The 26,181-nt window shown below is 47.7% G+C and overlaps 1 protein-coding gene across 7 annotated transcripts in view; it reads left to right on the top strand.

Annotated features, from left to right (window-relative positions):
- Nucleotides 1-26,181, top strand: part of NOS1AP (nitric oxide synthase 1 adaptor protein) — a 288,491-nt gene that overhangs the window by 78,142 nt on the left and 184,168 nt on the right. For 4 of the 7 annotated variants that reach the window (XM_078078430.1, XM_036103514.2, XM_036103515.2 and 1 more), the window contains one exon: nt 22,818-22,889. The exons of 2 other annotated variants lie outside the window; for them this stretch is intronic. In XM_078078430.1, coding sequence (XP_077934556.1) covers nt 22,875-22,889 — 15 coding nt within the window. In that variant the 5' untranslated portion in view covers nt 22,818-22,874. Of the gene's footprint in view, nt 1-9,667; nt 9,827-22,817; nt 22,890-26,181 lie in introns of those variants that run through there. One more of the 7 variants, XM_078078431.1, reaches the window with a different exon arrangement.

The following is a 26,181-nucleotide window of genomic DNA, read 5'->3' as shown; positions in this document are numbered from 1 at the left end:
CAAGGGGGCGGGGGGAGACAGGCTCTTGGAATCGTGGGAAGATGAATTTCTTTCTCATTCTGGAAGATGTCCAGTACTGGAGGACAGGAACAGTTGGTACAAATGTCCTGAATTTGTGGATGTGATCTTGAGAGGGGGACACCTGTTCTAGCTGCAGAACTGGCATTTACTTCGGACTCTGAGAAGCGGAAGCCTTTGACATCTCCCGGGGGAGAGCCAGGTCTGTGCAGGGAGGGGGCAGACCCAAGTTTGCTTTGTAACTTGGCAATTACTGTCACCATCTGGGGATCTGCCTCAAAGCAGGAGGATGGCTGGGACACTTTTGACCTTTGTGGAGACTCAGGGAAGGGTAACTGAATTTCAAGAGCAGCAGTGACGAACAGACCTGCTTTCTAGAACACCAAAGGCCTCGTCCTAAATGAACTTGGTGCATGTGGTGGACGGCATGTCCTTTGATTTGTCCGTGTCACTTAAATTGGTCCAGGCAATGGAATATTGTGAATTGACTTTTGAAGTGGGAACTCCAAACGCTTTTCAAATTCAAAACCTTCTGTATTTGTCTCCCTGTGTATATGTGATTAAGTGTTGTAGGGGACATGATTTAGGTACGTAATGCAATCTAGGATCCTAAGATTTTAGGGAATCTAGTGAAAACTGTTATATGAGCAAGTGAAAACATTAAAACAACCCAGGTTAGTACTGTCCAGATCGGTCCCAACAAATGCTCCAGATCTTCAGAGGTGGACATTCTGCTGTGGGCTGGAGGGGTTGGAGAATGTTGTGTAGGGAAGAAAATGAGATTGACCTGCATCTTGAAGATGGTGGAATTTGAAGAGATTTAATGGAGAAGAAGGGATTTCAGGGCTGGAAAATAGCACGTGCAAAGCCTACCAGATGGGGATCCTTCACTTAATATTTTAAAAAATTGTGTTGATTCAACCAAGTATTTAATTATAGAAATCTGGGCTCATGATCTCACTATCCCTACCTCCCTTACTCTTTTATCTAACCTCTTCTAATTCTGGGCTGGATACAAAAAGGAATGCAAGATTGTGTGCTTTTCCTTATGGAGCTTCAGTCTTGTAAATTACTATATCCTGTTGCAAAGCAGAATCAACAGCAGATTTTGAAAAAAAAATGTCAAACTAGAACCTCAGATTCTGTTTTCCTGGTATGACACGCTGGGCTTGTGCGCTCGTTTTCCCACTCCTTCTGGATACATTCCTGGCCCCCTCCCATGCTGCAGAGGTGGGTAATGCCTTACCTTTTCCTGGTGGGAAATCTGATGTCAGGTGGCTTGCCAAACTTCAGGAGACCAGTTGGTGGAAGAACCGTAGTAAGAGGGTTGTGTTTCGTGTCTTTATCTTTAATTGCTTCTCAGCTGGCGTGAAGGGAGCTGCCTTTGAGGAGACAGAGAAGTGCCTCTTGGCCTTTCTGGCATGATGACACTCTGGGACTTTTGGAAGAGGCGATTGCGTCAGGCCAACCAGGGTGCAGGCCACAGGGCAGCAGCTCTGAGCTTCTGTGGGAGGATGGGTGACTCATGCAAAAGTGTACAAGGATTCTGAGATTCTGGTCATCTTGGGACTTGGCCTCTGAGTCTCTGTCCTACTCTGAGTCCTCAGGGGCCTTGGTTCTGGTGACACAGGTGGGAGCTGAAAGTTGGAGCGCCGTCTTCCTCTGCTTCTCTGACTTTGTCCTGTGTGGATGCTCCCCCCACCTCCCTGCCCCCGATTAGGAGGCACAGCAGGGTTTGCACTTGCAAGAGCCTCCTGCGGCGGGGCCACCTCCCCACATTTTCTATTCTTCTCTCTCCTCTTGGTCGATTTCAGCCTCTCAGCCGCGCTGATCCATACATTCAAATTCTGGGCCACTCCTGCTACCCGCCCCCCCCCCCAGAGCCATTTGTCTGTCCCTCTGCACTTCTGCAATGCTATTGATTTGCTATTTGCATGCAGTTTAACTGGATTTGGGTTGGCATGTGTTTCTGGATGCTCTTGTAGCTATTGATCTGATTTAATGGTACCCATCACCACCATCTCTAGGAGTGCTGTCTGGAAGCAACATGGTGTGTTGCTGTTTTTTGCTTTAAAGCTGAAGTGGTCCAGGGACTCGGGGGCACTAGAGGTAAATCTCAGAGCTCTGTTTTCTTGAAGTCAGTGTGTGTGGACCTTTTCCTGCTCTTTCTGTGCTTGATTTCTAAACCCATTCTTCATCCTACTCCATTGCCTGCCTCCCATTCTGCTGTCCCATTAATCAGAAACCTGATGGCATCTCTCCTGTGCCTTAACATACACACACACGTGTGCATACACACATAATTGTGTTTTACTATGGTGTTAGAGACGTACACTGGGCATTTCCCTGGGGTTGCTCAGGCTCCTCCCTATCCATGAATCCACAGACAGAATACCCTCCTTAACTGAAAGAAAGTTACAGTAGCTGTGGATTGGCTTGGAGTGTGTATGTAAGCATCTCTATATCCGTGAGAGAGAGTGTGTAAGAGGGGGTGCCCACTATCTGTCCCTCACGTTAAACGTTACCTGTAACCCAAAGGAATAGTAGAATGCATTGGACAGTTCCTTTGGATACAAAATGTATTGACTTGGTAAAGAACTTCAGCTAAAACAACAGATATATTGTGTATTAGTTGCCAATCACCTCAAAATTTAGTGCCCTAAAACAACCATAATCATTTATTACATCACATAGTTTCTGTGGGTCAAGTTTCCAGGAGCAGCTTAGCTGGGGGGGCTCTTGCTCCAAGTCTCTTAGGAGATTGCAGTCCTCTGAAGACTTGACTGGAGAATCCAGTTCCAAGATGGCGTACTTGCATGGCTAGCAAATTGGAGCTGACTGTTTCCTCACAGACCTGCCCATAGAGCTGTGTGGGTGTCTTCATGATGTGGCAGTTAGTTTCCCCAGAGCGAATGAATTGAGAGAGAGAGAGGTAATGTCTTCATTTAATGTCTTAAAAACCCAGCTCCAGAATTCATACTCTGTCATTTCTGTCACCTCTTACTGGTTACTCAGATCAGCCTATTCACACACGGAGGGAACCACACAGGGGTGTGAATACCAGGAGGTGAGTCATTTAGAGCTGTCTTGGAGGCTGGCTACCACCCACCAAAATCTCAGTGGTTTCTATCAGTCAGTATTTCTCACTTCTCACTGCACAGTCCTTAGTTGCATGCAGACCCAGACTCTTTCCACCTTGTTTACCCTCCTTGAATGGGAAAGACAACAAGGATGTCCTGTGGGAGACTTTTCTTAATAACCAGGTTTGGTGGGGGTGCACATCACTTCTATTCACATTTAATTGGCCAGAACTCACAAGATCTTCTTACGGGGGTTGGATAATGCCATCAAGCTGTGTGTTTTCAGTAAGGCAAGAACACGGATATTGATTGGTCTTGTGGTTTTTGCCACATTTCACCAAGTCCCATAAACCTGTGGTAAAGGCTCTGTGTCCTTCCAGAAGGAAAATTATCAACTGAATAGACTAGTGGACCTTCACAGCCCGTTAGTGAATCCTCCGACAGTCCCTGAGGGTGTTCTGCGTGCCCAGCACTTCTGGGCTGATCATGCTGGGGCAGCAGGGCAGTGAGCCTAAGGAGGGAAGGGAATCCAGGGTGTCTTGAGCGTTTCCTTTGCCATCAGAGCTCTTGATGGAAGACTTTCCATGTGACGGGGTGCTCTCCGCGCTGTACATAAGTCATTTAATTTTCATATCTGAGCCTTCACTTAGGTATTGTCTCCATTGTCAGATGATGAAATTGAGGCTCACTCCGTGAGGGTGAGTAACTCTAGAGATCCCACAGTCCGTATGTGATGATGTTGAGATGTAGACCCTTTCCACTCTACCACGCTGCCTCTGAGTTCTCCCATAGTGGAAACCAATAGTGCTAACAGTCTGGAGATGCTTTATGGTTGCAATCCTAGGCCATGGCATCTTAAGAACTGCCTCTGTCTCTCCCTTTCTGGGAGAGAGATGGTGTCTGAAGGTGGTCCCCCAATGAGAGCACATTGCTCTGCATCCTGGGAGCAGGTAGGGCTCTAGAAAGGTAGAGTCTGTGGCCCCCAGCCCAGAAAGTCTGATGCTTTGGTTTGGCTCTACCCTACCTTCTCCCTCTGATGTACCTCCTGCTCCTCATCCTAGCAGGCGGGGACCTGGTGCCACACTTCCACCGTATTTTAACAGTACCACCTCTTGCTCTTGTAGGACTTTCTGCTTTTCAGAATCTGTTCATATCGATCACTCCATTGAGCCTCATACACACTCTGTTCCTACTGAGAGTGGGAAGAACAGGTATTCTTACTCCTGTTTAGGGAGGCTGAAGCCCAGAGAGGTTAGTGGGACAGTGGTGATGATGGAACCGTGGTTTTCCTTTGGTTTGGTTTTGTATATGTGGGAAAAGTGGCCCAACAGGATAAGACTGTGGTAATGGGTGAAGGGTTTACAGTTCTTGGAATTTGTACAGAAATACACACATTGATATTAATGTGGTTATTAACTGCTATGTTCTTTTCGTTAAAAATTTTTTAAAAGATTTTATTTATTTGAGAGCATAAGTGGTGGGGAGGGGCAGAGGGAGAGGGAGACAAGCAGACTCCATACTGAGCAGGGAGCCCGGTGTGGGGCTCCATCCCAGGACCGTGAGATCATGACCTGAGCCACCCAGGCGCCCCTAATTGCTATGTCCTTGAATAGCATTTTACTTTGTTCATTTGCCCCCTCCCCACCCCCCATCCGGGGCAGATGACGGAGGAAGAAGCTGGTGTGGCTGAGTGCCACTTTTCAGGGGGCATCCCGGTAATTGGCAAGCTGGTGCCTGCAAGACATCCCAAGGGGCTGGTCTTGCTCGCTCCTATTTCTTCCTTTTCTTTACCTTTCCCCAGGAGCTGAGGCATTAAGAAGGCCCTCCTGTAGGAGAGGTGGTGTGCTTGGCTGGTAAGGCTCCTGGCACCTCTAGTACTCCCATCTTGCTAGGCAGAACAGGGTAGGGGACAGTTGCACTTGGGGTGACCAACCAGGACAGGGACAGGGTTTGCCCAGCACTGGGGATTCCTCTGATGTGGAATTTTCAGTGCTAAAACCAGGACCGCTCTAGGCAAACTGAGATGGCCGGTCATCTGGTTGGCCTTCACCCCCGCTGCCCTTGCCCCTGCTGTTCATGCTCCAGGAACCTTGTGGCTCATGACTGGTGAGCCTCTGGTGGAAGGCTCCTTTGTAGATGAGGGTCCTGGCTCAGCACCTGTTGCAGCGTTTCCCTCTGCCCCAGTGGCTGCCTTCTGGCCCATGCCGGCTGGCTTTTGGCCTCATCCCCTCCCTAGTGTTCTCTTCTCTGAACCTCCCAAAACTCCAAGGATGAGGTAGACCACTAACAAGGACATCTAAATGGGTTTGTTTAACTCTGTGGTATATAAGGCGAATCTTTTCCACCTCTCCACAAAAATCTTTACTTAAAATATCAGTTTCTCCTTAAGTCTTTCATCAGACAAATCCAAACACTTGCTGTGCTTTGTTGGCATCTCAGACTGGGAGGCAAACAGTGTTATTTATGAAGTTCAGGTTTTAGGCCAGGTTTGGCAGAGTCTGTCTTTTGTTTTCTAAAGCATTTCTCCGTGTCCCAGAGAGACCTTTGCCTGCAACCCCTTCTGTCCCTGTCCTGGACCATTTCCTTTTCTGTAACCTGATTCCTCTTGTATTTGTTCAAGGTCCTCTGGACAATCCTTAACAAACCTAGTTCTTTGTTAGGACGGAGCTTAGTCATTCCTTATTATTATCCTCCACCATTACAGTCTCTTCTTCTTGCCTCCCTGATCTTTGGCAAATAAAAAGTGCTCTTTATCGTATGTTTTTTCAAAGATTTATCTATTTATTTTAGTAGGGGAGGGGCTGAGCAAGAGGGAGAGAGAGTCTAAAGCAGACTCAGGGCTTGATCTCACCACCCTGAGATCATGACCTGAGCCGAAGTCAGGAATTGGAAGCTTAACCGACTGAGCCACCCAGGCGCCCTGTGCTCTGTAACTTTCGAATAAAGGACTGGAGCCCAGATGAGCTACAACATGTTCTTCTCACAGTCCCATGTAATCCCCTTGATAACCCCGCAAGGTTCCATTTCCCATGAAGAAGAGGAGGCGCAGGGAGGTTGACCAGTTGGCTCCTATTGGTAGACTAGTTTAAAAGAGGCAGAGCTGGGGTTTGGGACTGCCCAGTCTTTTCATTTGATTCTGTCCTGCGATTTTTAGAGCATTGACTTGGAGGCCAGGACACCTGGGTCATAGTCTCACCTTGAGTCTGTAACTAACTGGGTGACCTCGATCAAAACACTTGATCATTGGACATCAGTGTCCTGCCTTGTTGGAATAAAACAGGAGGTGGGGGCGAAAGCCTTTGGAGATGCTCTCCTAATGTGTTCATGCTTCTCTTCCATCATTTCTTCTCTCTGGGAAACTGTCTTCACAGTCCATGTTCCCCCTCATTTCTGCCTGTCTCACTGGCTACCCTTGTGGACTCTTCGATTGGACTTCTTGATTATCTTTGTGGCTTATCATTTTTCTCTTCCTTTTGGTGAGAGGAATTGTTACTGTGACTCTTGATTCCTCAGGCTTCCTGCTTTCTCTAGATTACCTGGATTACCCTGACACATCACTGCAAAAGTATTTGCTGTATGATGGGTGGTGGTGGTGATTAATGCCTCTGCTATGAGGACTGTTGGGCGATCACCATGGGATGTTGGGTCATTAGATGCAAGCTTAACAGACTGGGATTGCCTAAAGGTAGTAAAAGAACATATCTAAAGGTTTTTGCTTAATAGGAAAAACTACCATGGGCTCATTTGTTTGAGGGGCCAGGCTTTGTGCTGTGTGTGGATACAGCGGCCCCTAGTCATGGCAGTCTAGTTAGGGAAGACACAGTTAATCTAAGAAACAAATAAAAACTCACAACTGATGAATGAACCAAGTATAACAAGGAGAACTAACCTACAGGGAGCTGAAAATGTGTAAGAACCAAGCACTTTATGTGCATTATCTCCTTGAATCTTTACAGTGGCTCTGCAAGAAGGGGAGACTTTGTCCTATTTTATAGAAACTGAAGCCCAGATAGTTACCCAGATCGGACTCCAAAGCCTGGGTACTTTCTGCTATCCCTTGCTTACCTCCCTTACGAGTCCATAATCCCAGCCTCTAATTCTCTGTGGAGAGCCACCACCTGCCCTTGGGCAGAAAAGATGGAAGCTTCCATGTTGTGATTTGAAGGCTTTAGTTGAAAGACCTCTCTGTCCCCAAATACCCACTCTGTTGATCTGGAGACTCTGGCTGGTGACTAGCACGTGAGACTATTCGGTTTCCATAGATGCCGTGAAGGTACACGCATCACCGGGCTGGGCTAGTTAATTAGGCCCCTTGCTGCCAGTATTGTCCTACCAGGGGTTAGTTTATGTAACTAGGTTAGCTGCATGTAGAGCGGGGGGAGGGACTCGGAACACCGACCAGGGCGTTTTGGTGGGGACGAGGGAAGAGGGGAAAGAAATCTTGGGAGAGGATCACTGCTGCCCCGGGAGGAGGGCTGGATGCAGGGTACCTGGGAAGATGAGGGAAAGGATCGAAAGCGAGAAGTGAAAGGTCTCCAGAGATGAACTTTCCCTCCCTTGTTCTTAGTAATAACTGGTCTGTCTCTGTATTATTGCTCCTTTCAGAGAGAAAGTACACGGTACCTCCATTTTCTCAACTCTTGGTGAGAAAAAGGAACCGGTATCTGTGGTCTCCACTGTACACAGATTAAAGACCAGGGCAGCCTAGTGGCTGAGCCACGCGCGGAGGGACTCCGGTGTCTGGAGATCCCGCGCCCCCTGCTGCTCAGGGTTTGGTTGGCGTCAGGGTGGAAGCACAGCTTGCTGGGACAACTGGCCCTCTTGGGCGCCTCTAGTTTCCCTCCCTGGCTCCTTCTCGTGTACTTTGCTACTCCTCCCTTTATCCTCGTTTCGGCTGCCCCCGGAGGGCACTCGTGGTCTAGTGCTCCGTAGAGCTGCCAGCACCTGAGACACCTTTTTGAGGAGAGTAGTGGAGCCTCACCCGTGATGCCCTTTGAACTCTAAATATCAGAAGAGCTATGATGTGCGGAACAGAAGGCCTGCGGCTGCCGGGGTGATGAGAAATATCTTTACATGTTTGAGGACAGAGTAGATTCTGAATCTCTATGGAGACCGATTTTTGCTTGCTATAAAAGGGAGAACTTGCTAACAGAGCTGTTGCCTGAGAGAGTGATCTCTTCAACAGGGGTGGTATTTAAGCATGGCAAGCATTTAAAGAAGAGATTAAGATTCCAGGTGTAACCGTTCAGAATGGCTAAAATTAACAAGTCAGGAAACGACAGATGTTGGCGGGGATGCGGAGAAAGGGGAACCCTCCTACACTGTTGGTGGGAATGCAGCTGGTGCAGCCACTCTGGAAAACAGTATGGAGGTTCCTCAAAAAGTTGAAAATAGAGCTACCCTACAACCCAGCAATTGCACTACTAGGTATTTACCCCAAAGATACAAATGTAGGGATCCAAAGGGGCTCCTGCACCCCAATGTTTATAGCAGCAATGTCCACAGTAGCCAAACTATGGAAGAAGCCTAGATGTCCATCGACAGATGAATGGATAAAGAAGAGGTGGTATATATATACAATGGAACATTATGCAGCCACCAAAAGGAACGAAATCTTGCCATTTGCAACGACGTGGATGGAACTACAGTATATTATGCTAAGCAAAGTAAGTCAGAGAAAGACAAATACCATGATTTCACTCACGTGGAATTTAAGAAACAGCATAGGGGGAGGGAATGAAAAGTAAAAAGATGAAATCAGAGAGGGAGACAAACCATGAGAGACTCTTAATCATAGGAAACTGAGGGTTGCTGGAGGGGAGGGGGGTAAGGAGGATGGGGTAACTGGGTGATGGGCATTAAGGAGGGCACGCGATGGAATGAGCACTGGGTGTTACATAAGACTGATGAATTACTGACCTCCAGCTCTGAAACTAATAATACGCTATGTTAACCAATTGAATTTAAATAAATTAAAAAAAAATTCCAGGGGTGTGTGTGGGGGGAGTTGTCAGGCAACATGATCTATGTTTACTATCCTTTCCAACCCAGAAATCTACTTCCTTTTCTTAATCTCATCATGGCCTGACCTTTCCCCCCGCCAACCCCCACCCCCCGCCCACTTTCAGTCATGGTCTTGAATACTGGAATTTCTGAGTTGCAACATGTGTAATACATTATTTTATCTTTTTTCTTGCTGTGTCTTTAAAAATCCATTCCTGCCTAGAAGATTAGTGCTGTTTGTGTTTTGGGATCACCCTAGTGAGCCTGGTTCACCCAGGCAGTTCCAGAAATGTCATGGTGGTGGGACTCTTTGCTTGAGAAGGTTCAGCATGAGACAGAAATAATCTATTTTGTGAGCTGCTTTTTTCGTTTTATTGCATTGGAGAGTAGGAATATGAAATGAGATTGCTATACTCTTACAGTGTGGGAAAAATGCATATTCTTTGGGGGTGGGAAATATATCTTCTCGAATGAGAACTAAAATTCAGGACCGTTATAGCTCATTTCTTTCCCTGGGAATGCTTTCTCTGATGAATTTAAGCGTCTAGTTCACAGCCAGCAATGCAGAATGGCCCAGAAGAGCGTTTGAGAGGCCAGAGTGGTTGGGGAGGGTCATAGCCTTGCCTTAAAGAGAGCACTTCGGAGGCTCACACAGAACCCAGTTTGGTTATAATTCTCCTTTCCTGTCCGCAACGAATCAAAAGGAGGACGATTATTTCTCGTGGGTATGTTTTTAAGATCACAGCTTTATTGAGATAAATTTACATACCATACAATTCACTGTGTTAAGTGTGTACGACTCCATGGTTTCTAGTATTTTCATTCTGTTGTGCAACCACCACTGCTGTGGAATTGCTGGCTGTTTCCATCCTCCCCAAAGGAAAACTACCGTTACTGATCTCCCAGTTCCTGGCAACCGCTGATCTACTTTCTGTCTCTATGGATTTGCTTATGGTGGACATTTCCTGTAATGTGGAGTCTTCTGTGACTCGCCTCTTTCACTTGGCATAATGGTGAAGTTTATCCATGCTGTAGCATGTATCAGCATTCCATTCCTTTTTATATATAATAATAATATATGGATATACCCCATTTTCTTTACACATTCATCCATTGATGGACATGTGGGTTTTTCCATTTGGGGGGGCTGTTTTGCATAATGCAGCTCTAAGCATTCACGGACAAGTTTTTGTGTGGCCTTATGTCTTCATTTTTTGGGGGTGCGTACCTAGCAGTAGAATTGTTGATTCCTATGTTAACTCTGTTTTGCTTTTTGAGGAACTGCCAAACTATTTTCCAAAGTGGCTGCACTATATTTTTTTTACAGCAACGTATGAGGATTCCAATTTCTCCATATCCTCATTAACACTTGTTATTTTGGAGCTTATTTTAGCCATCCTGGTGGGTGTGAAGTGTATCTCATTGTAGTGTTGATTTGCAGTTCCCTAATGACTCATGATTCAGCATTTTTTTCATGTGCTTATTAGCCATTTATCATTTTGGGGAGAAATGTCTATTCATATCCTTTGTTCATTCTTTATGTGAGTTGTTTCTTTTGTTGAATTGTAAGAGTTATATTCTGCATGAAAGTCCCTTCTCAGATATGACTTATAAATATTTTCTCCCATTACACGAGTTGTCCTTTGACTTTCTTGATGGTGTCCTTTGAAGCACAAGTGGTCTTAACTTTGAGTAAGTCCAGTTTATTTTTCTTCTGTTTGTGCGTCTGGTGTCCTAAGAAACCATTGCCTATCTAAGCTCATGAAGATTGACTCCTATGGTTTCCTCTAAGAATTTTGTAGTTTTAACGCTTAGATGTGTGATAGATCTTGAGTTAATTTTACATAATAGTGTGTGGTAGGAGTCCAGCATCATTCTTTTGTGTGTGGATATTTAGTTGTCCCAGCACCATTGTTGAAAAGACCATTTTTTTCCTCCAGTGAATTGTCTTGACACTCTTGTCAAAAATCAGTTGGCCATAAATTTAGGGATTTATTTCTGGACTCTGTTTTACTCCATTGATTGATATGTCCAGCTTTATATTAGTATCACACTGTATTGATTACTGTAGTTATGTAGTGATTTCTGAAATTGGGAAGTCCGAGTCCTACAACTTTGTTCTTTTCCAAGATTGTTTTGGCTTTTCTGGATCCCTTGGATTTCCACATGAATTTTAGGATTGGCTTGTTAATTTCTGCAAGAAAGACCGATTGGATTTTGTGATACTGTAATGCAATAAATATATATTTGGTCTCTGCTTCCTGACCCAGAGCTCCTAAAAACACTTGGAATTTCCTGAATGAGAAGGGGGAGAAGAACATCTTTCATTGTTCATAAGAAGCCTCTTTCAACCTTACCTTGAGTTGATGTTAATGAAGTGACTCTTAGTGGGCCCCTAGAAGCTTCAGCATGGGGGCTGCTTGGGGAGAGAGGCACCAACCATGTAATTGGAAGGTTGGAACTTTGAGCCCCACTTCCTGACCTTAGGGGAAGGGAGAGGGGCTGGAGATTGAATTCAGTCTCGGTGGCCAGTGACTTAATCATGCCGGTTAGTGGAACCTCCATAAAACCCCTAAACAATGGGTTTGGAGAGCTCCTAAGTTGGCTAACACATTGAGGTGCTGGAAGGGTGGCCTGCCCAGAGTGGCTTCCTAGAGCTCTGTGCCCCTTCCCACATACCTGTGTCCCTCTTTATCTGGCTGTTCACTTGTATCCTTTATAATAATTTGGTAACTAAAGTGTTTCCCTGAGTTCTGTGAGCTGTTAAAATAAATTATTGGACCTGTGAGGGGATCATGGGAATCCCTGACTTACAGATGGTTGGTCAGAAGTATGGGAGGCTCAGAACTTCCAACCAGTATCTCAAATGGGGTTTTGTGGGGCTGAACTCTTAACCTGTGGGCATGTGCTAACTCTGGGTACTGAGTGTCAGAATTGAAATTGTAGGACACCCAGTTGGTGTTTGCAGAGAATTGGAGAATTAGTTGGTGTGGAAGACCCACACATTTGATGTTAGAAGTGCTAGTTTATAAACAGGTTATAGATTTTAATGGAGTGATTGTATTGAATTTGCAGATCAGTTGGGGAGTGTTTCCATCTTAAGTCTTCTAATCCATGAACATGGAACGTCTTCCTGCTGATTTAGGTCTTGAATTTTGCAGAGGTGTTTTGTAAGCTTCAGTGTATAGGTCGTACACTTTTGTTAAGTTTATTCCTAAGTATTTTATTTCTTTGGGTGCTGTTGTAAATGGAATTGTTTTCTTAATTTCATTTTTAAAAAAGATTTTATTATATGCCAGAGAGAGAGAGAGAGCACAAGCAGGGGGGGCAGGAGGCTCCCCACTGAGCAGGGAGCCTGATGTGGGACTCCATCCCAGGACCCTGGGATCATGGCCTGAGCAGAAGGCAGATGCCCAGCCGACTGAGCCATGCAGGCATTCCTCTTAATTTCATTTTTAACTCCTTCACTGAATGTGATTTTGTGTATGTGTGTGTGTATTCCTTAGGATTTTTTATATACAAGACCATGTCGTCTGTGGATAGTATGGCTACTTCTTTTCCAATCTGGATGCCTTTTATTTCTTTTCTTGCCTGATTGGCTGGCTAGAACTCCCAGATCATGTTGAATAGAAGTGATAAGGGCAGACCTCCTTGACATGGTCCTGATCTTAGGGGAAAAACATTCAATCTTTCACCATTAAGCATGAGGATAGCTGTGGGTTCATTTGTTGGTTTATTACCCTTTATTAGATGGAGGAAGTTTCCTACCATTCATAGTTTATTGAGTATTTTCATCATGAAAGGGTATTGGGAAAAAAAAAAAGGGTATTGGATTTTATCAAATACTTCTTGTCTGTTGGGTTGATTGAATGGCCTTTGGTCTTTATTTTATTAAGTGGTATATTAACTGTCCTATGTTCAGCCAACCTTACATCTTGGGATAAATCACACTTGGCCACTGTGTATAATCCTTTTTATAGGTTGGTGGATTTGTCTTGCTAGTACTTTCTTGAGGATTTGGGGCAGTTATTGTTAAAGGCAGGAGCATATATAGCCTGTTGTTACCATTCTTGCTGCTAACAGTGTAGGAAGCATTCAATTCTAACATCAGCCTCAAGGACTCAGAAGGCGTAAGAGTAACCTGGAGCCTGTGGTCATTGCCGTAGGACTTATACAGTAAATGATGTATTTAACTGGTTATTCTGAATCCTGAAGAAATGTGTTTGTTCTAGCTTATAGAATCTCAGTTTTGGGGGCAGAGTATAATATATTTTAGGAAGATTCTACTCAAGACTGTTCAAAATAAAGAAAAGTTGGGTATTTCAATGGGGTACCTGCCAGTTATCTGGAAATTTTATTCGATTGTGGGGTTTCATTCTGTGATGCTGATAAATGATAAGTGGGTTAGAGATCTTGTATCCCTGCCTCTGGGAAGGTCACGGCTCGGTCAGTTGGGAGGGAAATGTGGCAAACCACATCCACCACCTGAGGCTCTGTGAGCTGTGTGATGGCCATTCCTGGTGCAGGGGTGGGGGCGTTTGTCAGCTGTCCATGTGGCCTGGTCACACTCTCTGTTGCTAGTGTTCATGCCTCCCCTCCTCACTGCTGTTTGAGCCTGCGCGACCGAATTCTTGGTTCCATGTTCCATTGACTCCATGGCATTTTGGATCACCTTTTGCTTTGTCCAGTCATTAGTCTGTGAGAACCCAAGAGGCGATCTTTGTAAAGCTACAAAATCTGTATCTTCAACGCCTTGTTGGCCCATAAAGCAAGAACATCATGATACAAAGAATATCCTGGGGCGCCTGGGTGGCTCAGTCTTTAAGCGTCTGCCTTTGGCTCAGGTCATGATCCCAGGGTCCTGGGATCGAGCCCCGCATCGGGCTCCCTGCTCCGTGGGAAGCCTGCTTCTCCTTCTCCCACTCCCCCTGCTTGTGTTCCCTCTCTCGCTGTGTCTCTGTCAAATAAATAAAATCTTTAAAAAAAAACAAACAAAAAACAAAGAATATCCTGTCTCTATGGCTATGTGGTATGTATTTATAAAAGATTTTGGGAGAAAGCAAGAGCGAGAGAGATCACGGAGAAGGAGAAGCAGACTCCCCACTGAGCAGAGTCTGACATAGGGCTCGATCCCAGGACCCCAAGATCATGACCTGAGCCAAAGGCAGACGCTTCGCCAACTGAGTCACTCAGGCGCGCTGGTGGTATTTTAGAAACTATGGAACTTTCATCTGTGTTAACTAATTTTGATTCTTAGGACAACCTGGACTTTGAGGCAGTTTAGAGACTGGCTATGTTCCAAAGAGGAAACCAAGGCTTGGAGAGGTTAAATACTTAGAGTTCAGCTGGTACAGAATGTTGGTGCTGCCCTGAGGTGAATGCCTTTGTTCTTTATGTGGAGAATTAGGGGATCTCTTTTCCAGCATCATCTCCAGGGTGTCTTCTCTATTTCCACAGTTCCATTCCCGAAGTCCTTGGATGAATGTCCTTCTACCCTTGCCCTGTGGTGGTTCATTGGTTTGTGTTTTGGCTCCTGACCATTCGGGTGCCCGTGCACAGGCCTCCTTATCCAGCTCCACCTGAGTTCAATGTCGTGAACCAGGTCTTGGTGGGGCACTGACTATGTCACCCTGCTGCTCTATCTGGGGGGGGGGGTGGTGTACGATAGCGAGATGCACATTGGTTCTGATCCTGCCACTCAGAGCTGTGATTTGGTTCTCTCTGAGCCCCAGTTTTGCCTTCTGTAAAATGAAGGTTTGGCTCAAATGGCCCTTGATGGCCACTTCAGCTCTGTCCTTGGGGGTCTGACTTTTCCTCTGATCTTGTGGTATTCTTTGTTCATCTTCCCATTCCTGGTTTACCTGGTTGTTTCACAGCTGGTGACTTAATTATCACATAGCCTGGGTAAACGTTTCACTTTGCTGTCACCCTGTCACCCCCTTTTGCTTTTTTATCCCCCCAGAGGAGAAGTAACCCACGGGCCAAGTAAGCCCCCCAGATGGGCAGGGCAGAACATGTTTCTTGGCTTCTGCTGCTCGCCCGCGAGCCAGATTTTCATGTGGAGCTGAGGCTTTCATTCGGGAGCTGCTAGTTGAAAGACCAGAACACTTTTTTCTGTCTTACTGCTTTTTCTCTCCCCTTTGCCCAGATCCCTCAGATCCTCATAATAAAGAGAAATAATCAGGCCAACCCATCTAAGCTTTTGCTAATGGACTAAAAGAACCCAAAGAGCCTCTCCATGGGCTTGCTGGATGGTTCGGCCCGACCCTCTGTCCCTTGTAGAGAGGCGCATGGCATTAGCATAAAGACAAGTCACCACAATGATTTTGCACCCAGCCCTTCATGTGAGGAGCAGGAAGGATTCTGCTGTGATCTCCGGCACATTCATCGGCCCCCGCTGAGCCCCTGATCAATAGTGACACAGTCACATCAGATGGCTCTCAAATAGTACTTCCTTTTTTGGATGGGCTGGGGGAGAGAGGAAGAAATATAAATGCCTCTTTCCTTTTAGACTACAAATAAATAAAGACGTGGTGTGCAGCTGCATTTCAAGCATTTTGGAAGCTTTTCTGGTTGTGTGTGTGTGTGTGTGTGTGTAGGGAGAGGAGGGGTGGGGGAAACCTGCCCCAAGGCTTCTGCCTTGTTGCTGTCAGGGGTAAGGACACTGGTAAATGTCCATATGGGTACTTCGAAGTCCCTGTGCCCCCTCCCGCACACCTCTACACCTGGAGAACACAGAGCAGGCCTCAGACGTGGGGAGGGGGACACCCCGAGGCAACGTTTTTCCTCCCCTCCCCCAGAGCGGTTAGCAGAAGGTCATTGGCTGAGTGTGTGCCCTGGAATCTGGGGCCGCTGCAGCCTGCTGTTAATGCTGCTTTGTTCGATGCTAAATGAGGCGAGAACTTTCACCCAGGTCACATTCATAATCCTGCTCAACAGGATGCTCAGCTGGGCACCAAGAGCCGTTTCTGAGGCGGGGGAAGAACTTTCCCTTTGGAGCGGGGGTGCCAGCTTGGAGCGGGGCGAGTGGGCTGCTCAGCCCCAATTCTGTGACTTGGGCAGGTCCCCGAACCGGTGCGGGCCGCCTTGCCCCCTCCTTCACTTGGCAGATACTTGCGTCTTACTCTGCCAGGCCCTGGTCTGAGCGCTGGGGAGACGGGGGCGGAGTGGGCAAGGGCCTGGCTGGCCCTCCAGGAGCTCCTATTCTCCTGGGGAAGGCTGATGATGACTGTGGATGAGGCACACCCCACAACCACAGATGCTGGGAAGGAAAGCAAAGGGCGAATGAGAAAAAGAGCAGCTTGGGTGGGTCATAATGGCGGACATTTAGGAAGGACTGGCAGGATTTGAAGTCCTCTGCTTCTATGATTCTAAGTTTTTATTTTTAAAAAAATTTTTTAAAAGCTTTTATTTAGGGCGCCTGGGTGGCTCAGTTGGTTAAGCGACTGCCTTCGGCTCAGGTCATGATCCTGGAGTCCCTGGATCGAGTCCCACATCGGGCTCCCTGCTCGGCGGGGAGCCTGCTTCTCCCTCTGACCCTCCCCCCTCTCATGTGCTCTCTCTCTCTCATTCTCTCTGTCTCAAATAAATAAATAAAAAAAATCTTAAAAAAAAAAAAAAAAAAAAGCTTTTATTTATTTGAGAGTGAGCACAAGCGGGGGAGGGGGCAGAGGGAGAGGGAGAAGCAGACACTCCAATGAGCAGGGAGCCCGATATGGGGCTCGATCCCAGGATCCTGGGATCATGACCTGAGCCAAAAGCAGACAAGGCAGATGTTTAACCGACTGAGCCATCCAGGTGCCGCTGATTCTAAGTTTTTAGAAGGTATCAGGACAGGATTGGTTAAGGGACTAGTTCAGATGGGTCCCCCACTGGTGGGTTCTGGATTCCAGCAGGTATCAGACTAGTTGGGCATGTTTTTGAGAAGAGGATACAGTGTGGCCAGGAAACCGGAGGGATATGAGAAGGTTGGCAGGGTGACAGAACAAAAGCCAGGCTGGATTTGGACCCGAAAGGAGAGTGTTGGCTCAGATGCAGGCAAGGAGGTCAGGAGCTGGGGAGATCTAGCCCTCCCTCTGCATTCTGCTGTCTGCTTTGGGCCTCTTTGTCCTTCTCTGACAGGAGGGGCGTCCTCCTGAATCTCACGTGGTGTTCGCCATGGGCTGGAGCTGTTTAACAGGGGCTGAGTGGTTTTCAGAAGATCACAGGTGGGAAGGCAGAATCTGGGGAACTTTACATTGCACCGGGGGCCCTTTTGCCCCCAGAAAAACGTGGCCCGGTGGCCTTTCCCCGTGGCCTTGCCCATGATGGCCAGTCAGTAGGGCTTTAACAGCCCTTTGCCACAAGATTCTGCTATTCTCCTCTGAAGAATGTTCGTTTTTGTTCTCCGCGATGGTTAATGAGGCTGGTCTTAAATCCCAAATCTGGGAGGGCAGCTGCCACCTTCTCCTGGGTTCCTTGGAATCTCCCATGCAAATGTGTAGTTTGGAGGTCATCCACGGAGCCGGCTGGGGTTGACATTTGGGGGTCACCCTGTAGGACCCCCTTCTGTTGGGGATTTCTGCCCCTCATTTGCCACTTCCTCTGGCTATCCCATCTCTGGTGTCCACACCCCCCAGGCTGTCTGTCTGGGCTTCTAGGCCCGAGCTCCAGCCAGCTGGTGCTGTGCAAACGACACAAACCGAGTCTCGTGTAGGGCAGTCGCCTCCTTTCAGGGAGGATTCCATGCCAAGCCCTGCCTGTTCTTGGTCTCTCTCCAGGGCCTTCAAGCTTATTCTTAGGACTTCAAGTAACAGACTTCATGTTTTAGGGTTATAGAAAAATTGGGTGGCAAGGACAGAGTTCCCATATACCCCTTACTGCCTCCGCACCCCCACCCCCCAAACATACGGTTTCCCCTCTTAGCATCTTGCATTAGGGCGGTGCATTTGTTACGATTGAGTCAATAATGATACGGTATTATTAACTAACATCCTAGCTGGTTTTTCAGTTCACTCTTTGTATATTCTCTGCAAAATTGTTTTTTTTTTTTAATAATCTTGTCCAGACATCATATTTATTGCTTGTCGGAGGCCTAGTCCAGTGATACAGTTCCTCCAACATTATCAGAGGCAGGATCATCTCATACATTTATTTTTGACTCCTATATCAGTTTTGTGTGTGTGATTCTTTTTTTTTTGGTTTCTGGAAACAGTTGACAGAAACCTTGTAAATTAAAGGGAGTTCCTGAAGAAGGTGATGGCAGAACGTCTAACAAGTCCATGGGTGGCTGTTACGTCTTGCTGCCTTTTAGTGCTGTGATTCACGCACCAGGGGACCCTATATACAATGCAGTTTATCAGTGTCTCTAGGAGGTATCTCCAGAAAGTGGAAGCAAGAAAATGAACGTAATTTCAGGAGGCATTAATCTAGCACCAAGGCTGAGGTTGTCCAGAAACTCACAAAAAATATCACAAGTCCTTTGGTTTAACCTTGTTTGCAGCTGCCTCCTGCTTATCTGGAAGATGAAGCTGCAGATAAAATGAACACAGGTGATCTTGTATCTTGATTACCCACGACAAATTGCATCCTCCTTCTCGTTTTTTCCTTTTTTTTCTTTTCTTCTTCTTTCTGGATGCTCATGAAAAAGAAGTAGGTCTGGATATTTTAAAACTCCTTTATTCTCCCCTTAAGCTCTGTGGTAGATGTTCTGAATAGCAGCCCTCTGAGATGCCCCACAGCAGGATTCCTACAGAATCCTACAGAAGTCCTGCGGAAGGCCAGGTGGCTAGGAACCTGCCAGCAGAAAGGTCTGAGGTACTTCATCTCCGGTAAGCCAGGCATTGGGTGTGCTGCCGTGAGAGCATCTGGCTTGGGTCCAGCTCAGGCGCCAGCACGAATGTCGGGGAGTTTATAGAGTCACAGCGGGGGGACCGCACAGGCAGGGACGGCTGACGGGAGGAAGCTGGCCGGGGGGGCAGAGTCCGGGTCTCAGGCCTCTCCTGCCCCTCCTCGGAGCGCTGGCGGTGGATGGGTTCCCTGTCAGAGGATTCTGGTCAGGCAGGCGCGGGTCACCGGTGACGAGGAAGTCGTGTACTTGGCCATGTGTTGAGGGCCGTGGATAGTGGAGGACTGGGGGGAGAGAGAGAGAGAGAGAGCGCGCAGAAGAGGAGTGTTCCGTGTGCAGACAAGGGCACGCGTATTGAGGCCCTGCCCGACAACGGAGGGGCTGGCGCTGTGAGAGGAAGCCGCGCCGTGCGGGCCACCTGGGAAGGGGGAGCCGCACCGAGGGCTCTGAGGGGCCTCTTCAGAGCAGTCGGTGCGAGTGTGCGGGGGTCTTCAGGGGGTGATGCAAGCGGGTTTGCATTGGAGAGCGCTCACTCTGACAGCCTGGTGGGGAGTGGTTTGGAGGGGCCCCAGGGACAGTGGAGAAAGCCATGAGGGGACACTGTGGATGAAGTCAGAAGGAAGGGTTTTGTGGGATGAGGTGGGGGTAGAGGGGAAGCTCGTTCCGGGATGACCCCCAGGTCTCAGGCTTGAACAACCGACGGTGGATGTTCTGGGGGCTGTTAATCAAGACGAAGAAGCCTAAGTGAGGAGCATGGCGTGGGGGCCGGGGAGGAGAAAGAACACGAGTTTCCCTCCTGGAAACGATGTCTTTGATTCCCAGGCACGGAGCCGGCCTGCCTCTGTTGTCACGGGAACCCTCGGCACCCAGTATCCTGCAGGAGAGGCACATAAAGGGGATGCCGTTTCTGAGCGAGAACCCGTCACTGGGCGTCAGCCTTAGACTGAAGGCAGGCTTTTGCCTGATCCTTGCAGAAGGTGACAGAAGCAAGGATCTTGAAAGGTTCTTAGCTCGGCAGGTGGACGAAGTTCAGGCCTGGGAGCCAACTTTCCAAAGTAGCGTGGGAAGGTCCTGTCCCGTTCACCCCAGAAATGATGGTGAGCTTGGCCGTGGAAGCTGAGTGGTTGTAAGGACCAGCCTCTAGCAGGTGGGTCTGGGCTTGGACTGGGTCCTGCACTCGCTCTGTCTCAAGATCGAGACTCCGATGGACTGTAGTCCGTTGTGGAGGTGGTCGTGCTTCGTGCTTGCCCCAGGTCGTTGTGAGGTCATACTTGCACATACAGCAGCATTGACTTTCAGGTCTTGTTTTGCACCGAGGAGTGGGCTTTCCGACCTCTCCCCTGCTCCCCTGGCACTGTGGTTCTGCATTGTGACTCACGTCTAGTGTGACTAGCTTTTGACTAGATGTGGACCTGAACCATACCTTGGGTTTCCTTTTAATCTGTTTGACCCTAAGGTGCGTCTATTGTGGGTTACCTGCTCCAGATGGATTCTCAGAAAGGCGATTGGGAAGGAAGGCAGACCAGTGCGTGCGTGCGTGGTGTGAATGGACTATAAGCTATTAGTATGTGTGATGCCCAGGTGGGTGTGAGAGGAGTGTGTTTGTGAGCCATGTGCCTTGCACGCGTGTGAAGGTATGTAGGGTGTACGTGCACTCGTACCAGCGTGGGGGGTGGCGATGGCGTGGAGGAGGCAGTCGCAGGTAGAGATGATGGGTGTCCTCGTGTAAGCTTCTTTTAAGAAACCTGTCCAAAGCCAGAAAGCTACCTCTCCTCTCTTTCGTCCTCCCTGCACCCCATGTTTCCTGACTGCTTCGGGGTTCTCCGCCCAGCAGTCTCCCTTCTGGAGGGGGAGAGATGGGCTGGGTGGAGGTAGCGGTGGGGACGGGTCCCCTCTGGGCACTTGTGTTCCGGCTCAGGTGTGGATCTCACTGGAGCAGGCCCTCCTGGTGTGTGGCAGGGGTCAGTGTTGGGGGGACAGTTCAGGCTCACCTGTAATGAGTGACCTTGCTGGGTCTTGAGGTCCTGGCTCTCACATGATGGCTGAGGGAACACGAGCCCCTGAAGATCTGAGTGCTCGGAGTTCAGGGCAGGAGCCTTCAGGCATGAAGGGCCCGGGACCGCGAGTATGGAACCTGCTGGAGCTTCTGTGATGTTGGGCAATCACAAACCCGGGCCTCGTGTTGTTCCGGAATGTGTCGGTCACAGACATGTCCGCAGGGCCCCAGCAGAGCTCAGAAGGGAGAGACCCCAACCATGTTTAAATCCTATCACACTCTTCGATCCAGGGGGCTTCATGTACCTGAGCACGTTGCCAGGTGCTTTATCAATACGTGCACTACTCCTGCATGCTGTGGTGGGGCCGTCCGCCTTGGGCCCAGACGGCTGCCGGGATCGTGCCTCAGGGTATGAGCACACACGCTGGATCAATCTTGGGGGAAGTCCTCTGCAGTATTCAGCTTTTGGAACCTTCCTTACTGGGGCTAGCCTTAGCTCCAAATTTCAGAAAGAACCTTCTCTTCCTGCGGCCACAGGAAATACGGGATGACTATCCTCTTATCTTCTATTAATTCAGTCTTTGCTTAGGTAGACTTTTAAGTTATTTTGGGGCTGTTAATTCCTAGGACATCCCCCAGGCTATTTTATATCATTTGAATGTAAAAAGGAAAGGCAGACCCAATAGGTCAGTATGGAATAGGATGGCGTGTATGAAGAACTGATATCATACATGCTTAAAAAACATCCCCCGCTCTTTTCTTGTTTCATCCTACTAAGGAATGATCTCTAGATACTTGTGTACTTTTGATCTAGCAATCCTACTTGTAGAAGTCCAACCTCCAGAGCTCCTTGGGTGAGCTGTGAGCTCTGTAGGTGATGGGGTCGTGTTGTTACCGGTGGTGTTTCCGCGCCGTTACCGGTGTTGTTTCCGTGTCGTTACTAGTGACAGAGGGTAGGCGTCTGTCAGTAGGGGGACCCATTGCAGGTAACGTGCCGACTTGTGTGCGTTGGCAGAGAAAAATGCCCAAGTTGTATTTAGAGCAAAAAACAAACAAAAATGAAAAAACCCAACATGCAGAACAAATGTGAAGAGTGAACCTTGTTTACATAAAATAAATTCCTCTGTGTCTATGAATGTATCTGTCCATCAGCACACAAAAAGGTGTATGTCAAACTCTCGGTGGTGGTGGGGGACTTTATTCTTTTGCTCTGTGTATTTCTCCTTTATTTGAATAGTGTACTGGGAGGAAGTATCCATATATTAAACATTAACCTGGATGTCATTTGGTTTTAAAAATAACTCAAAAGTTGTAGGAGATTAAAAATTTTTTTAGAAGATTAAATTTTTAAATAAAATATAATTAGGGTGTTCCTTTCCTCCAATTGGGAGCTTAGTCAAGTGTGTGAGGTCTCTATAACATCCAGGGCTAACTCAGTGAAATGCCATTAATTGAAAAAAAGCATATATTCCCTTTTTTGGGGTGGGGAATGCTTTAATATAAACAAAGCATATTCGTGTAAGAGATTTATACCTTCTCTCATTTGATCTTTCCCGAAATCCCATTTTACCGATGAGACAAAGGCAAAGTACCTTGCCCCAAAGACAGCGGTGGGAGATTGATCACAGCCAAGTCTTTCTGGTTCAGGAGGCTGCTCAGTGGAACACTGGACTCCGCTGCATTTCTGATCAAGAGCAGGATGGGAGAGGAAGCAGTGGTTTCTGTTTTAGTTGCTTTTTATAAAGTTAGAAGTCGTCCCCGAACAAGACACTCCTTTGGCTCTCTCCTGCTCTGCAAAATAGGGAGCTTAACTGGATGTCCTTGTTCTGCTAACACCCTGTGACCAGGGACCCTTGCTGTTCTCCTCTCACCGAGTGCTTGCTTCTCCCCGCAGTACGTCGGAAGCCTGGATGTGCCGAGACCCAACAGCAGAGTGGAGATCGTGGCTGCCATGCGCCGGATCCGGGTGAGTGGCTGGAGAGGGCGCTGTGTGGAGTCAGGACCCCAGCATCTTCGCTGTCAGCCCATTAGATGGTGCTGGGGGTTCCAGAGTGGATGGTTGCACCCATGGCAAACCCCAGGCCCCTCTCCCTATACTCTCCAGGGAAGCCGTTCTGAATTGGGTGGTTGATCTTGATTAAAGGCCAAGGTTAAGATGGATGTGATGGTGGTGGGGGGGAAGCTCTTCTCCCCCCCCTCTCCTGGCCTGTTGCTTCTGGAACGGAGATGCAGTACCTTGAGGATGTGTGGGGTCTGCCAGGGAGTAAGCGAGAATGCTGAAGGATCTTTGTTTATTCAGATTTTAGGGAAAATGTTTGATAATTAGTTGTTAACTGGCTCAAAACATTAAAAAAGTAAAGCAATTTATTGTGGTATATAAGATTGACTTGAATTTTTAAGGACAAATTGTGGGATTTCAGCAAAATTTCTGTGGTCAGTTGCTTTAGGCTCTGAAAGTGTGTACGTTCTCTTCTGGCATTTTGGGGATCTTCTAGCAGAGTCTGGTAAACAGCGTAGCATTGGTGGTTCAGTGGGAGAATTCTCGCCTGCCAGAGTCTGGTAAACATTCCAGCCTGTTGCTTTCTGGCTCTGGTACACAGAGCAGAGATTGAACCAGAATTAAGTTGTCTTCTGATCACAGTGAAGGAATTTGTCCATGTGCTCTGTATTGAAATAGAAGCTACTTTAAAGTTGTACATTTCGAAGGTAGGTTTGGGATTGGTCGAGTGGATTTGCAGGACTTTTTGGAGAAAATGGGTGTTGGAGGTGGCTGGATCGGTCATCCTGGATGCACCCTGGTTTGGGCTCTTTGTCTCCAGAAGAATCTACTACCTAAATAGAAAACCTATAGCTGATGTTGGGAGCTTCAGTTGGCTTTTTGCCAATTTTATTTCCAGCCAATTCATCCCATCCACAGAAATCTCAGTTCAATGACAGTAGTTTGGGAAGAAAATTAATATTGCTCCTCTTTCTCTGAGCGTCTCGTTAGCTTATTAAGTAACTTACAACTTTTTTGGGGTGCCTGGGTGTCTCAGTCAGTTAGGCGTCTGACTCTTGATCTCAGCTCAGGTCTTGATCTCCGGGTCATGAGTTCAAGCCCTGTGTTGGGCTCCATGCTGGATGTGGAGCCCACTTAAGAAAAAAAAAAAAACAACAAACAAAAAATGTTTTCACTGCCTTGATCCTCCCAGTCCTTCAGCATTTTTTTTATTAAGTTGAATTTGTCGAAACTATTAAAAACAACAATGCCATTTTTCATGGATGTGGGAGTTGCTTTAAAGCCCTTTCACATGGGTTCGTTCAATGGTCACAGCAAGCTGGGGAGTGTGGGTCTTGTTACCCTCATTTTTGAGATTAAACTGAAGCTCGGAGGGGTCGTGAGGAGTCCCAGGGTCTAGGAAGTGGTGGGCATGTGGCCTGAGTGCAGTTCCCCACTTGGTGTCGAGAGACCACGTGAGATCCTTTGTCCCTGTGGCTTCTGGCTTGCCATTCAGTATATTCCCAGGTTTCTCCTCTTTTCTTCCTTCCTCTTTCTGCTCAGAGAGCACAGCGGCCTTGGGTAGGGGGTGTCGGGTGGGGCTTCCCCTTGCTGGGATGACCTACTGCTCTCACTGAGGTTGGCACCTCAGCAGCTATTAGGCCTGGACCTGGGGCTGGCCTGTCCTTGGGGTTTCACCAAAAATGTCCCTCTTTTCTTCATATTTGACTAAGACACAGGGAATATGTTGTCATGAATACCCTTATCATAATTAGAGTCGTAGCTCTGTTAATATTAGCTGTCAGGAGTAATACTGCGTGTCAGGTGCTTTAGTTGGCCTTTTAGTTTAGAAATAATTTATTATCTATTATTTGCAACTACTCTAGACAAGATGAGGATATTATCACATTTTGTAGGTGAGGAAACAGAGTTTTGGGGAGGCTCAGTAAGTGGTTCTAGGTCAAGTTGCTGTCAGGAGGTGGAGCTGGGACTCACACCCAGCACGGGACCGCACGTCTGTGACCGGCTCTTTGATGCGGATTTGGGGGATGCGTGCCCAGTTGAACCAAAGTGTTGGGATGTGGGACGTCCCTAGTGAGGGAGTCCACAGCAGAAACACCCCTTTGTAGACGGAATAGAGCGGACCTGTGCAGAAAACATCTCCTCAAAGCTGGGGTGTCCGGTAGGACTGGTGGTGCCCTGGCAGCTGGGGGCCTGCAGGGCTGGAGAGGCCCCGTCTCCTCTGCCCTCGCCACCTGTTAACCCGCGTGACCCTGCCCCCAGGAGCTCCTGTGCCTGTGACCTGCTTCCAGTGCTTAATGAGCGAGCAGCTCATTCAGTTAGAGGGAGAAATACATTGGCCAGAAAGCTGCTTGGTCTGGCTGGCCGGGCCCTTGTGTAGATGGGCCGCCCTAACAGCAAGCACTCTGGGTGTGTGTTTTACCCCAATTCACTGCTTGGTCCAGGCTGCTGTTTTCTCTGCTTCTCTCCCTTTCAAAAGAGCTGTTTTGGCTGTAATTACAGTTGTCGAGAACCAAGGCCTGGGATTTCTGTGTAAAGGACTGTTCCTGACTTTCTTTTATGTGGAATGGTGCCAGGCCAACGTTGGGCAGGACACTTTGGGGTTTGGGTGGCTGGATGCTCTTGCAGATCTGAAGACACAGGCCTCCCAGCATGGCCAGCGCAGAGGGCTGGTCCTCCGAGAAGCCGCTGTGATAAGGATCACGGTGTCTTACATCTGGATGCCTTGCCAAACCCTTTAGGTACTTGCCAGTCTCCCCGATCTCTCCGGTGCTCCGCACGGGACGGGGGATGGGGCAGTGTAGACAGAGGGAAGCCCACAGAAGGAGAAGCGACTGGCCTGAGGGGGCCACGTTCATCCTTGGGGCTGGGGCCGCAGCAGGTATATGGGCCCCTCTTCCTTCCTCAGTTCCCCACTGTGGGGTCGACTCTGCACTGAATATGTGGACTTCATTGATTTGACCGTGTTCTTCATCTTCTCGCCACCACCCACCCCCCGCCCCCCATTTCTCATTTGTTCTCTGGCTGTATAGAGTTTCTTTTAAAATTTGTTACCTGTTTTGAGCATTTTTTTTCTTTTTCCTTTTATAATGTGCTTTCAAGATTTTTAAAATAATGTTTAAAAAACACAACATTAAATATGACCATTTTTAAATGTAGAGTTCAGTAGTGTCGTTCACATCGTGCCACAGATCTTTCTAAAACTTCTTCCTCTTGCAAAACAAACTCTGTATGAAACACCAGTTCCCTTTCCTTCTTC

The sequence above is a fragment of the Halichoerus grypus genome, chromosome 7 (assembly GCF_964656455.1).
Source record: "Halichoerus grypus chromosome 7, mHalGry1.hap1.1, whole genome shotgun sequence".
NCBI classification, from domain to species: domain Eukaryota; kingdom Metazoa; phylum Chordata; class Mammalia; order Carnivora; family Phocidae; genus Halichoerus; species Halichoerus grypus.
The sequence above is the reverse complement of the archived record's forward strand: the minus strand, read 5'-3'. Positions and strand labels throughout refer to the sequence as shown.